Source organism: Heptranchias perlo, chromosome 26 (genome assembly GCF_035084215.1).
Source record: "Heptranchias perlo isolate sHepPer1 chromosome 26, sHepPer1.hap1, whole genome shotgun sequence".
Classification (NCBI taxonomy): domain Eukaryota; kingdom Metazoa; phylum Chordata; class Chondrichthyes; order Hexanchiformes; family Hexanchidae; genus Heptranchias; species Heptranchias perlo.
Genome location: NC_090350.1, coordinates 19836108 through 19849384, shown reverse-complemented (window position 1 = coordinate 19849384; position 13277 = coordinate 19836108). Strand labels below are relative to the sequence as shown.

Sequence of the window (13277 nt, the reverse complement as noted above, 5' to 3'; positions counted from 1 at the left end):
ATGGCTGAGTCTGCCCCTGCACAGGCCTAGGTGCAGCAGTCTTTGGTGGGGCCCTCACGGGCTCCAAAACCCAGAGGTCGTAGGCCAAAAGCATCCAAGCAGTCAGGGCATGAATGTGAGCAACCTGCCACTACCTCTGCTGAAGCCACAGGGGATGCACCACGCAGAAGCAGTAGGAAGAGGAAGTCTGAGGTTTTTTAATCATCAAGGGTATGTACAAGGGTGTCTGACAGAATGTCATGTTTTTCATTTATATTTATTTTTGGTTAAATGCACATTAAATCTTATAATCCTTACCACCACTGCCATGACTTGCCCATTCTTGAATCCCTTTTGTGAAAACGCCCTTTCATGTGATTCATCATGAACGGTGAGCATTGATGCCACCCATTGGGCGTGTGATTGTAGGACTGTTTTGTCTGGGGGTTGCGGGTGGGGGGGCTGGTGATGGTGGTGCTCGTTCCAGGTGGTCTGAGAACTAGCTTCACTTTGCAGATCTCCCTATGAGAATCTATCAAATATGAGTGACTCCTTGACATCACGAGCGGCCAGGTGTGCTGCTGCTCTGCCGATGGTTTGCCTATCGTCCTCTTCCTCCTCGTCTTCTTCAATGTTGAGGCAGATGCGGATGCTTCATGACCGCATGGAACCTCACCTGTCAATAACCCTCTCTGTTGTGCGATGTTGTGCAGGACGCAACACACGACTGTTTTTCTACACACCCTCGCTGGTGTGTTCTGAAGGGCTCCCCGAGATCGATCCAGGCACAGGAAGCGCATCTTGAGCAGTCCAACGGCTTGTTCAATGACAGACCTGGTGGTGATGTGACTGTCATTGTATCACTGCTGTGTCTCGTTGGTGGGGTTTCTCACAGGTGTCAAGAGCCACATCTGTAGGGGGTATCCCTTGTCTCCGAGGAGCCAGCCCTTAAGTCTGTCATGTGTGTGGAAGAGGACCGGGATGTTGGATTCAACCAGAATGAAGGAATCAAGGCAGCTGCAAGGGAATTTGGCACACATCTGCAGAAACCCCTTCCAGTGGTCGCACACCAGCTGTGCATTGATGGAGTGATATCCCTTTCGGTTGATGAACAGTCCTGGCTCACGTGCAGGTCCTCGGATTGCTACGTGTGTGCAATCAATTGCGCCCTGTACCCGTGGGAAGCCAGCCAGAGAGTGGAAACCCACTGCCCTCTCAGTCTGGCTGATGTCGTCGATGGGGAAGTTGACATAGTTGGATGCCCTGGCAAACAAGCCATCTGTGACCTGTCGTATACACCTATGTGCAGATGACTGAGAGATCCTGGTGATGTCCCCGTGGCGCCCTGGAAGGATCCAGAAGCGAAAAAATTGAAGGCAGTGGTGACTTTACCTGCAACGGGCATGCGTGCCCATCAGGCCCACCCGGGAGTAGCTCTGCATGAAGGAGTGAGCAGATGTCTGCGACCACCTGGCGACTCAATCTGAGCCAGCGTAGGCAATGCTCCTCAGAGGGGTCCAGGAAGCTGTAGACCCTCTCACGTGGTTAGTGCCTCCTGGTCCCCTCTCTGCTCTTCTGCAGGTCCTTGTGGCGCACCTCTGCCTTGTGGAGCTGCAACTCCCAGAACTGCACACCATGCCTGCCGCGGATGGTGATGTGCCTCATCCTCCGATGTACTGCTGAATAAATCCATTGCGCCCCCTCATCCTGATGGTGTCAGTTTGAGGGGGTCCAAAATGTAGGTAAATATGTGTGAACACAAGAATTCTGAGTATGAACAAAGAAATCTCAGTCTAAACACTAAAAACTCCCAGCCAAAGATTTGCCTGAGAGAACTGATTGCCCTGCTGCAAAAACTCACCTTTTATTCACACGTGTCAATCACTGGTTTAAAGGTCCAAATGGCTGCCGGCTGCAACTCGCCTCCGTTTCCATGGCATCTTTCAGAGGCCACGGCAGACATGTTCAGGTAGAGTTAGATTCATTTGTCTGCCTCAGTACACTAAAATTTAATTCCCTTAACTACTTCAAATACCTTAATTGCCCCTTTAAATGTCATCCTGCCGGCTTTAAGTGCCAGTGGGACTTCTGGGCTTCAGAAGCATGCGTGCACACCCAGATGTGTCTGGGTCAAACGCGGAAGTCGGCAGGTTGGAGCCGGGATTCGTTCCCTTTCCCAACTTTTAAAATTTTCACTGACCCTCCGCCCCCAACCCACCCGTTCTTCGGGGTTAAAATTTAACCCCTGGTATACATTAAACAGGTTTGCTTTCTACAACAAATAGGAAATGTCTCATTCAACAGAGTAGATTTCTACTTCATCAGAGTAACTCTATTCTTATCAGTGATGCCCAGAAGGTACATTTTATCCTCAGCACATTAATGGTCAGAAGGCTTGGTGCTATCTATACGCCAAACATGACACATTTACAAACTTCATGCTAATAAGATAAACTGCAAACCGCGTGTTAATTAGGGAATTAAAAAGCAACAGTATCATCCACAATGCTATGAATCATTCAAAACTGCATATACTTGCATTTATTTAGTTGCCCAACCTCTAGCTTTATATTCAGCAATTTGCTATTTGCATTGCAACTGTTCTTTAAATAAGGAGGAACTTCATTGTAAATGGCAAATGACTCTTTGATACACAACAAATAGCTGCTCAATAATGCAGTGCGTCACGCTGTTACACTCTTTTACATAAAAGCTGGGTCTCAGTCTCTTAAACCATACTGAGGATGACAAACCTACTCACAGCCCCTCATGTCCCAGTTACCCCAAATACTCTGTGTTGGCGTGTGCTGCAATAATTATTTTTCCTTGTTGGTTCTGATTTCAAGTGTCAAAATGCAGATTGTTTTTAAATGGGCTCAATTCAGAGGGAGGAATTTGGCACTAACGTAGGATTTACAAGAAAACTTCCACTCTCTTTTTTAACCTCCATCAATTTCTCTCCTTCCCCTCTCCTGAAGGCATTGACTCTTTGCTGAGCGACAGTTCCAGCTGCTTGCGCAATATCGCGCCATTAATGTAGAAAAACATCCCAAGGCATTTCACAGACGTGTAATCAGACAAACGTCGACGCCGAGCCAAAGTGGCCATTACTGATGTGCGTTCGTGTTAGCAGGCTATTCGACTGCAAGGGGCATCACAGCAGAGACTGATTCTATCTTCACCCCATGTCCACACACACACACATTTTCCAGCAGGGGTCATTGATCAGGAATGGATACTCTGAATGACTGGCTATAAAACCCCGACTCATCTCACTGAGATCAATTGAGTCCGATCCTGTCCTCACCTGACGTCCACCTGAGAGGCCTTCCAGCTGAAGCTGCTGTGAGTAACTGGGAGACAGGAGCTCGGCTGATTTTTTTTTATCCCCCTCCCTAAGCTATTGGAACCAGGGCCGATTACAACTGTGCTACTGCCGGCCCGGCTGAGATCAGCTAATTCAGCACAGTCTGGGAACCAAACCTAGAGTTTTCCTGGTCTCTCAAGGCTCGGCTATGCACTGAACACATGACATGTATTTTGATGTATTTTTTGTGTGACTTGCACTGATGTACACATGACTTCACATAACAATATAGCTGCTGAGGTGCCTGAAAGATATTGTCTGTAATTGGAGAGCATAAGTAACACATTGAGGACTATATTGTCAGAGTCCTTACATTGATCTTCAATTCTGTTTGCTATTATTCCTACTGTTGTTTGCATTTGGAAAATTTGGCCGGTACATTCATTTCTAGCGGTTTCTGCCACCAGTGCAAAGTTTGGTATAAAATTAGTGCAAAAGGGGCTGAAAATCTACTGCCATTCTGGCAGAACTGCCAGTTACCACCCTTTCCCCAGAGTTTCCATCTGACTCTGCAGGAGTGGAGCTCCCCCCGCCGCATTGATGCAGGAGGGGGTAAAGGCCGGGGGCACAGACTCCCTATGCCAGGACTTCCTACGTCCCCAGTCTTTCAAAGGCTTGGCGCAGCATCGGTGGCCGTCCCGTCTGGTGAAACCAGGCACACCAGGCCTCGGAGTGGAGCACATTTGGGGATCCAGGCCTTTGGGGATCCAGGCCAGGGGTGCAGCCTGGATCTCTGAAGAGGAGGGCCCATTTTTTAGCACAGTAATTTTTAGGCATGTGAGGGAAGCTGTAATCTTTCCGGGAGTTACTTGGTACCCCACCGACCTCAGCCAACCTCCACAACATGGCAGGCAACCTCGAGGTGCCCCTAATGGCACTGGTATCTTCCACCAACATGGCAATGAGGGGACCTCCTCCTAACCCCAAGAAGTTTGTCAGGGTCAGCGATGGAGGATCCCAGTGAGCGCGATCCTGCCATAAGTCCTGGGATCGCTCTCCCGTGGATTTTTGGCCGATTACGTCTTTTCGTCCCAGTTCTTGTGGTCCACAATGGGACTCTGCACAGAAAAATACAGGTGGCAGACTTGGAGTGTGTGAATAGAAGAAGGCTCCATTTATTGCACAGAAGTACAACAGTGTACAAAATGAAGACGATTCCCTGAAATCGATAAGCTACAAGCTGTGCAGTGGTTTTATATGGAATGGGGTGGAGCTCACTAAAGGCCAATGGCAGTAACTATGATGCTCCTCTCTGTTTTTTTTACAATGAGTTCAGATGAAGCAGTATTAACATTTATATGGACATTTTAGAGATGAAAATTGTACTACAGTACCATTCAAATTAAAAATCTTCGGTACAATTGTTCTTAAAAACAGTTCACATTTCTAAATGCATCTACGTTCTGGTCTTAAGAACATAATGGTATATCATGTAATCATCACATTTTTTTGGTGGGTTAAAGATTAACTAGGTAAAAGGGACACCCTCTATGGAATTTCTCAACTGGCACCTCTGGCATTTTTATTACAACTTTTTTTTTGTTTGTGACACTGAACTCACACCTTTTGTTCTACCACAGGGTTACCTTCACCTGTAGCCCTGCTGAGTCTCAAAAGCTTCAGCCGTGTTTTTCAAGGTAGAAAATGGAAAGTTCCTCAAAATATTTGAGAGATCCTATTATTCACCATGGTGGTGAGTGGCGGGTGGGGGGTTAAGAGAGAGAAGAGACTCCATGTTAAATTGAATGGTTGAATTATATTCAAACACACTATTCAGTCCCCCCTTCTGTGGAATGGCATGACATGAGTCACATGTTGTTTTGAATTGAGGTTATGTTGCGATTCTTGCAAAACCACTCTGTGAATGAAGCTTGCTGCACAGTGCAATCAGTTTCAAAGGATGGAAACGGGAGCATTTCTGCCTTTCTTCATTTCATTTACAAGAAAAAATATTTTTGCCGTGCTTCAAACCCCAATAGCCTGACGAAGGCTAGATATGCTACAAAAACAGATATCTAATCAAGAGTGAGTTGCTTTTCAAAACAAGTCTGCTCCACCTCCAGATCAGATCCACTCATTTCAATGAGAGGACATTTTTTGATGTTGCTGCAAAATGACTTTTTTTTCCATCTGGAGTGCTGGTCTTTAACCCTCTCTCCTCTGTGCAGCTCAGACATCCAACAAAGTTTGACTTCTATTGTAACATTTACAGAGCGCATCAGTATTCATCAAATTTTGCTTTTTAAAAGCAGGCGGATTAAAAGCACCAACCGTTGGTTCAGCCAGTGCACTCAGTGCACTCATCAAGAATAAATAGTATTTTTTCATTCCTATATGCCGGTGTGAAAAATCGGACCTGTCTTAATTTGAGCCTTTGACTTGAGTACATTTTTGGATCAATATTCATGCGAATTCCTGACCAAAAAAGCAATTTCTGCTAACAGCATTTTTTTCTTATTTGAAAACCCTATTTGCTCTAAGAGTTACTGATTCATAGCTTCAGTAATTAAATGTAGAATATATTTGCAAATCAGAAGTTACTTAGAAACAGGGAAGTGTTGGGCACCGAATTATTTTCTGACTGAAGTGGCATGCAGTGTCAACAGTAAACGATCAGTACACAGCAATTACTGATACAGTAAAGAAGAAAGTGAGAAGCCTTAAAGGAGCAATGGATAATGTAAGCTTGTGCAATTTGTCTGAGAGTAAATAGTTTCTTTAAAAGATAAAATCTAAAGCAAACAGAAAATAATTTGACACACCTAGCTTTGAAAGTTACAATGTCATAAAGGCTGTATAATAAATGTCAAGATATTTAACATTCTAAATAATTTGATGTTTGTTTTTTTAAAGCTGATTTCAGCTTCCAAGTAAAAGTTTTGATAAAAATTCATTACAGATTCCATAAAGAAGTAGATGATCTCAATTCTTTAGTTGCCTGGCTTGAATATAGGGAAACTCGTTACTCAAGTCTCTTTCCATGCAGTCAATAGATTGGCTGCCAAATTTTGGAATACCAACCACATTTGGAATCGACGGGAATATTAGTGTAGAGTTGAAACCAGAAAATTTCTTTATTAACTTCCGCCATGATCAAAATCTGACAATCAGTTGGATGACTAGTTTTCATGGACAGTCACTACCATGTAAACACAGAAGACATTTTCTGCTGGCAAGTCTGAAATGCTAGTTCTTAGTTCCGAATTTCTTGACAAATTTCCTGATCTTAATGACTAATTGCTAATGAGCCACTCTCTGTCATATTATCCACTAAGTTAGTCATTAAAATATCATAAGTTCTTCAGAGGAAACAAAAACAGAAAATGTTGGAAACACTCAGCAGGTCAGTCAGCGTCCGTGGAGAAAATTGAGAAGTTAACATGTTGGGTGTAGACCCTTTGCTAGAACTAAGTTTTGATGAAGGGTTCAGGCACAAAACGTTATCTCATCAGGTGCTGACTGACCGGCTGAGTGTTTCCAGCATTTTCTGTTTTTGCTTCAGATTTTCAGCATCTACAGTTTTTTGCTGCTTGCAGTTAACAGGAAATTTATCTGCACAATCATTTCACGTTGTACTCACGTGGCACAGGGCAAAATGTATCGGACAAGATAGGCACTCGTTAAAGTAGACACAGAGCTAATGTGGCAAATTGGAAAATAACGTTAGCAACTAACTCATAAACCATACATGTATATGGCTCGTACCCGAGTATATTGTACGAAACCTGCAATAAGGTCCTTCAAGCATATCTGTACTGTGTACGCATATGAGAAGTGTTTGAAGATTCTCTATCGGCAGAAATCTATATATATAGAAGCCAGTTGTCAATACACTTGCCTCAGTCTTGTGTAGACTTCAGATGTACAAAAACAAAAGTCAGAGAAGAAGAAAAATCAGCTGAAGGTTTCCAATACAGACAAGGACCATCATGCACTGTTCTCTGAAAGACTTTAATATAAATCAGTTTCATCAATAAGAATCTTTGTCCCAGTGATAACCACCAAGTGGAATATTATCTACTCAAAATTGTAACAGTCTCAGCAATAAGGACCTCTCCAATCCCTCTGCTGCCATCCCTTCCCATGTCTTGCCTTACAGAATTGGAATTTACAATATATTAGTGGAACCTGCTTACCATGCTGTTTAATATCATAATCCACTTTCTACTGTAGAATTCCAAAATACTGTGCATTCATTCCCATAGAATGTTGCCCATTTTTTGCTATTACACAGCCTACTGCATATTACACATTTTTCTCGGTTAATGCATCCCAGCAAGTCAGAATTATCTTAACATGCAAACACAACTTAAACCTTTTCACATTCTTTATAGGTGCAAATGGGCCTACCATCAGTTCCCATGAATACATCGTCATATCAGCAGTCTGGACCTATTGCCTTAAACCTTCGATCCCTTTTCTCTTGTTTTTAGCACTTTCGCTCAAATGCTTTCGCCATTTCTTTAGGTGCCCTTCCTTTTCCCCATTTCCGACCAGTCTTTCTTCATTCTTAGTCCTCCAATGCCACTGTCCAGTGTATGTCATGTTTCACCAGCAAATTTTGGGGGTGTTGATATTTTTTAAATTTACATTTTTAAAAATATATTATCGATTTTTTGTGCTCAAGGTGAGGGACATCAATGCTGGAGAAGGGTATATGTTTTCCCTTTTCTCCCACCCACTGTCAGTATCAACCACTCCCAGGTCAAATACACCAACAGGCAGATGGAGAGCAAACCTCCCTCTACATCGTCCCAACAACTTGCCTTAATTGCGACCTCTGAAGGGCATCCCCTGATACACCACTGCAAGCTTTTCCATTTCACACCTGTCTCGGCCTGCTAATTCAGCAGCTGTGAGTGCCAAGGTATTGGCAAGGTTTTGTGCTGTGGACTCGTACATACTGAGAACTAGCTTGAGCCTGTTAGAACTCATTTCATGTAGGCGCCTTACAGCCATTTTAGAGAGAAACAGAGCAGATGCTTTTTAAATTTGGCACTTCTGTAGTTCTGCTTGTGTGTTTGCATCGCTAAACCCACATTTTTGTCTAGAAAGGCGGGGGGAGGGGAATGTTTCATCCTGTTCAGCTGGGCCAGATTTAAACCCAGGTCCAAAAAGTAAAGGGATAGTTTTCTAACTGATTGTGCCACTCGATCCCCAGTAAGAAAGCTTCATTGTAACAGACAACATGGAACTCTCACAAAATTGCTGGGTAGTATAATAATTCGAAATTCTGACTTAACTCAGCACTTTCCAGACCATTTCCCTCACAGATTCAGATTTTTGGGGCTCTCACAGTTTTGTGTGTAAATCTTATTTAAAAAAAAACCTCATTTCTAAGACGAGTGACAAATTTAACTACAGTCACGATGCCTCAGTAAAATTTATCACATTAAGAATACACCACTGGTAAGTACCAGAATGAAAAGATAATTCCAATTAAACTGAATGATGAAGCTCACAGATCTGGTGTTTTGTCCTGGCGAACTGCAGTTTCCTAGTGAAACAAAAGTTAAAAATAAGTTCAAGTGTTTGCGGGATGCTTACAACGGCATGCTTCCTGGGTCTGACCATAACTCTCGTCATATTGTTCTTTCATTTGGATGCATTATAAAGAACTTTTGCACAAAATATATTAGACTGCAGCTTAATTTAAAAACTGAAGAAAATATAATTGGTCCACCGTGACAACATAAAGAAATACAAGAGGAATGTTAATGCTTGCTAGTGCTGAGACCAGACAGTAGGAGATTCAAATTATGCCCATAGCTGGCTTTGTCATCCCTTGTACATAAGATGTGAAGTTGAAGTTAAAGACAGGTTCCTGCCAAGTGGCGCTGTGCGATTTCAAAGCCTGGTTTGGGCCTCGGGGATATAGATTTCGATGCTATCTGCACTTTCTGTGGCAGAGTTTTGCCGATACGAAGCTGCTCTCTTGGCAGCCATGAGCCGTTTTCTTGCTTCCTGCCTCTGTCTGTCAGCAAGTTCCAATGACTTCTCCCGCATAGGAGGTAACCTTCCCTTCAGTGGTTTCTTTGGTATAGGAGGGGGGATCTTCGTTTCATCCTATCAACAAAAATATTTTTTTTAGATCACTGAAGTACAAATTCCTTCTTACTTCTTTATTTCCTCTCCTCATTGTGAATTCATTTTCATTTTTACCAACCAATTTGCTCTCCTGAAGGCGCTAATTTATGCTGGGGCATAATTCTATTAGCACCAGTTGCTCTCTGGTACCATACCCAAGTGCATCTAGGCAAGCTATTTCACTGTGGCAGGCATCACTGCTTAAATAAACCCTGCCCTCAGCTGACATCCAGACATATGCATTTTCCAGCAAAGTGGCTTAATAAAGATGAGGAGTGGGAACCCTGGATGATCTTTAGCTTTGCCTGGTCAATACTGAGCCCAATTGAAGGACTCCCTCCCTTTTCAGTCTGGTGAAGATCAGCCAAATCGGCACAGACAGGAGGTCGTACTTGGAATCTTATTAGTCTGTATATCTCAGTCTCACACTGGGCAGTACATTTACTAACTGTGCCAATGGGGAAGCTCAATTCATATTTATTTGAAATCTCTGCCGTGTGCTTGCCATAAATGGGGTAATGTGCCACGAGACTAACAATGATCCCTTAACCATGGAATAGAGATCATGTGGGATGTCCACCATGTTCTCCTGTTTTCTCTAAAAGGCAGTAAATATCACACCATGAGACTAATGCATTCAGGCTAAAACTAATAGTGAGTTTTAATTATTATAACTCAATACACAGAGGAGTAAGAACCATCAAGAAACTAATTGTACGATGCATATAACAATAAAGATAGAATCAGTCCACAAGAAGTTAAGGTATCTCCTTTAGAACGTATTCCTTATACAGTCTGATAATCAACAAGACGTTCGGAGGAAACAGTGTTTTATAGTCTTCCCAATCTATTCTCATTTGTGAGCAATACAATTTTTATACTGCCTTCATGGAATTCACTGCATATATGCACCAGTGAGACATGTTTGGCAGGAGCAGGTGACTTTGGACCTATGTTTCCTGTAAGAAAAGCACTACCCAAGGTTTCTACATTATTGTGAACCTCATGTTAAAGTAAAATATATATGATAGTTTATTTGTGAACAAAGCTGCACGTCTGAGACAAGCTTTTTACGACCTTGTGAAAGAAAAGCCTCTTTGAGTAAAGAGCATCTGGTGCCATCTGCAAGGCCTTGTTTATCAGTTAGAGAAGGGGAGCCATCTCTGGCTGTATGAGGGAGGTGGTACAGCCAAATGTGATAACGATCCCTGCTACAGAGAGAATACAGAGCTAATTGTCTCTAAATCGTATATAAAGTTGGGTGCTTTTTGGTACTGATTGGAATATTCTCGGAGCAAGGCTGGACTGCTCAACTAATCAAGACCTTCGAAAGTGCACTTTGAAGACTTGGACAGTGATCAACGGTTGTATTTATCTTGTATTATGTTGGATTGTACTCTTGTAACTTAATATCTTTGTTACTTATTATAACTTCTTAATAAAGCCATTATACTTTGGAACAAATCACCTTGCGATCTTTTGATTAAGGACCCGAACAGTAGAAGTATATTACTTGCATATTGGCGCTCCAATGTGAGGCACGAGGTGTTGTTTGGTACAAAGTCTAAGTAGTTGGGTTGTTGTACTTGGTAAAAGGGCAAAGTTGGGATCAGACATTTTGGGTGGTGGGAGACCTGTCTAATAGTTTCCGAGGCGGTACCATGGTGGGTTGTTTAACGCGGTGGGAGATTATATCCTCACACAGACTCACATTGTGAGTTGTTTAACGTGGTGATCACAAGGACTCACGGTGAACTGGTTATCGTGGCGAGCAATCCTCGCATGGACTCACGGTTTTGAGGGGTGAGTTAGTTAACATGGCGAGCGATCCTCGCATGGACTCATGGTGCATTTTAAATTGTTTTTTAAAAAAAAGAAGGGGAGCGTTGTTTAGCCATGGCAGCGGAGCTTGATAATTGCAGGAAGATGGAAGAACCACCAGTAAAAACAACTCTGGTGGATAAGATAAAGAAATATATTCAGGAGAAACTAAGAACTTGTGCTTTCTTAGTTAAAAACTGTCAGACTTTGTGGGAGGTTGAGAATCGAGTGAAGGAGTTAGCTAAGGAAAAAAGAATCAAAGGGATGTTGCTGTTTCAGCTTCAGGAGGTGGAAAGGTTAAAGGTTGAACTGCAGGCGGTTCAGACTGAGAATAAAATGCTGAAAGATAAAGCACAGGGAATGAAGGAAGTGTGTAGCAAGACTGACAATGAAAATATACAGAGATGCTGCAGGGATTGGTGGCATATACGCAAACGCAGGTAGCGAGCAAAACACTTGAGGCTACTCAAAGATAGGCAGAGTCGGAGGAAATTTAATATAAGTTAGAAAAAGCAAAGGCTAAAACAAATGAATTGATTGCAGCCGCTAAAACTATGGCTGACATTATGAGGAAAGAAGAAGAGGTGACCCAAAAGGGGCCTGATCACGATAGATGTAATAAAGAGATAGAAAAGCTTAAACAACAGATGAAATTCCACAGGGGGATGGTACATGTTGTAGGTCAGCGTGGTGTAGCTGAGGGAGAAGATAGTGGGAATGAAGGTGTAGACTGGGGTGGCCTCACAGAAAGGGCAGAGTATTACTGGGAAGGGGATGACGACCGAGATCATTATCATGATTGAGGTCCGAGGGACCCAATAGCCAGAATGGCCCCCACACATACGGTCAAACGAGAGGTCGGGAGAGTTAGGGTCGAAGAGGAAGCCCAGCTACCAGAGGGAGCAGAGGCAGATTTTGCAAACGCTGCAGAGAATGTGACCCAGACCATAGAGATCCCATATATGGGTATGCAATTACAGGAATTAGTGAAAACTAGTCCAAAAATAAAAGTCAGGGAAGACCCAGTACCTTCTATAGCAGGAATAGATCAAACTGCTGAATGAATGACTGTGACGACAGAGAGAAGGTATGAATGATATTATATGCCTGTAGCCCCAAGGTATTCAAGTGTCTGCCATCAGGGACACGAGAAGGCAGGCAGAGATGGACGGATACTCTAGCTGCAGTCTGGAAAGCTGTGGGGATAGGAGGTAATGGAGGTCAGGCTGCCTTGCAGGTCCTGATGAATTGTAAGCAAGGGAAAGATGGAGGAACCTTCACCACACACCAGGCTTGGGTGAGGACTCAGACTGTGAGCTTGAGATTTTGAGTCAGTACAGAATGGGGTTAAGTCACAAACATCAGCAATTGAAATATGGTTTAAGTGAAAAATGGTAGTCTATGATGGTATCAAAAAGGAGAAAGGGAGAGTGTAACAAACAACACAATTCTTTTGTTTTCAATGCACTGTCTCTTTAAAAAGCCTATCCTAATTGTGAGGGCTTTTTTCTCGGTATTGGGGGCTACACCCGCTTTTTAATGCTTTTTATGTGTTTTTCTCTTTTGTGTTGAGTAACGGTGACCGTGAATTGGTGTTTTAAAATTTGGACATTGGAGGTGATTCTATTGGTTTAATGATATTGGGTGTATTGGAATGTGATTGCTGTTGGCAAACTGACAGCATCCCCTTCTGGTCCTGTGATTGACTGTGATCAGAAAAGAAAGTGACCGAAAAAAGGAAAAGAATGAATCTGACAACAATCCGGTGATGTCTCGTAGTTGGACTATCTAAATGCTAAATACTTTAAAATGAGATTTAATTGTAAAAAAAAGATAAAATGCAGCTTTAAAGAATTACAGTTGCAGAATGGTCTCTGGTTATAAATTAATTTGAACTTCTTCGAAGCACTTTGTGCTATAGTGATTGACTCCTCCCCCACCCCCATAAGGTTCTGACAAGCAAGAAGTAAGTAACCCTTACTTCTGTATTGCTGAAGTTAAGTATTTGGACTGTACTAGTTTT

General features: G+C 42.8%; 1 protein-coding gene across 1 annotated transcript in view; it reads right to left on the bottom strand.

The window, feature by feature from the left end:
• Positions 1-7284: 7284 nt before the first annotated feature.
• The window catches only part of LOC137342532 (disks large-associated protein 2-like), a 198138-nt gene continuing 192145 nt past the window's right edge, over positions 7285-13277 (bottom strand). The window contains exon 11 of the mRNA XM_068006468.1: positions 7285-9412. Within this exon, the coding sequence (XP_067862569.1) occupies positions 9194-9412 (219 nt within the window). The 3' untranslated portion in view covers positions 7285-9193. The remainder of the gene's footprint in view (positions 9413-13277) is intronic.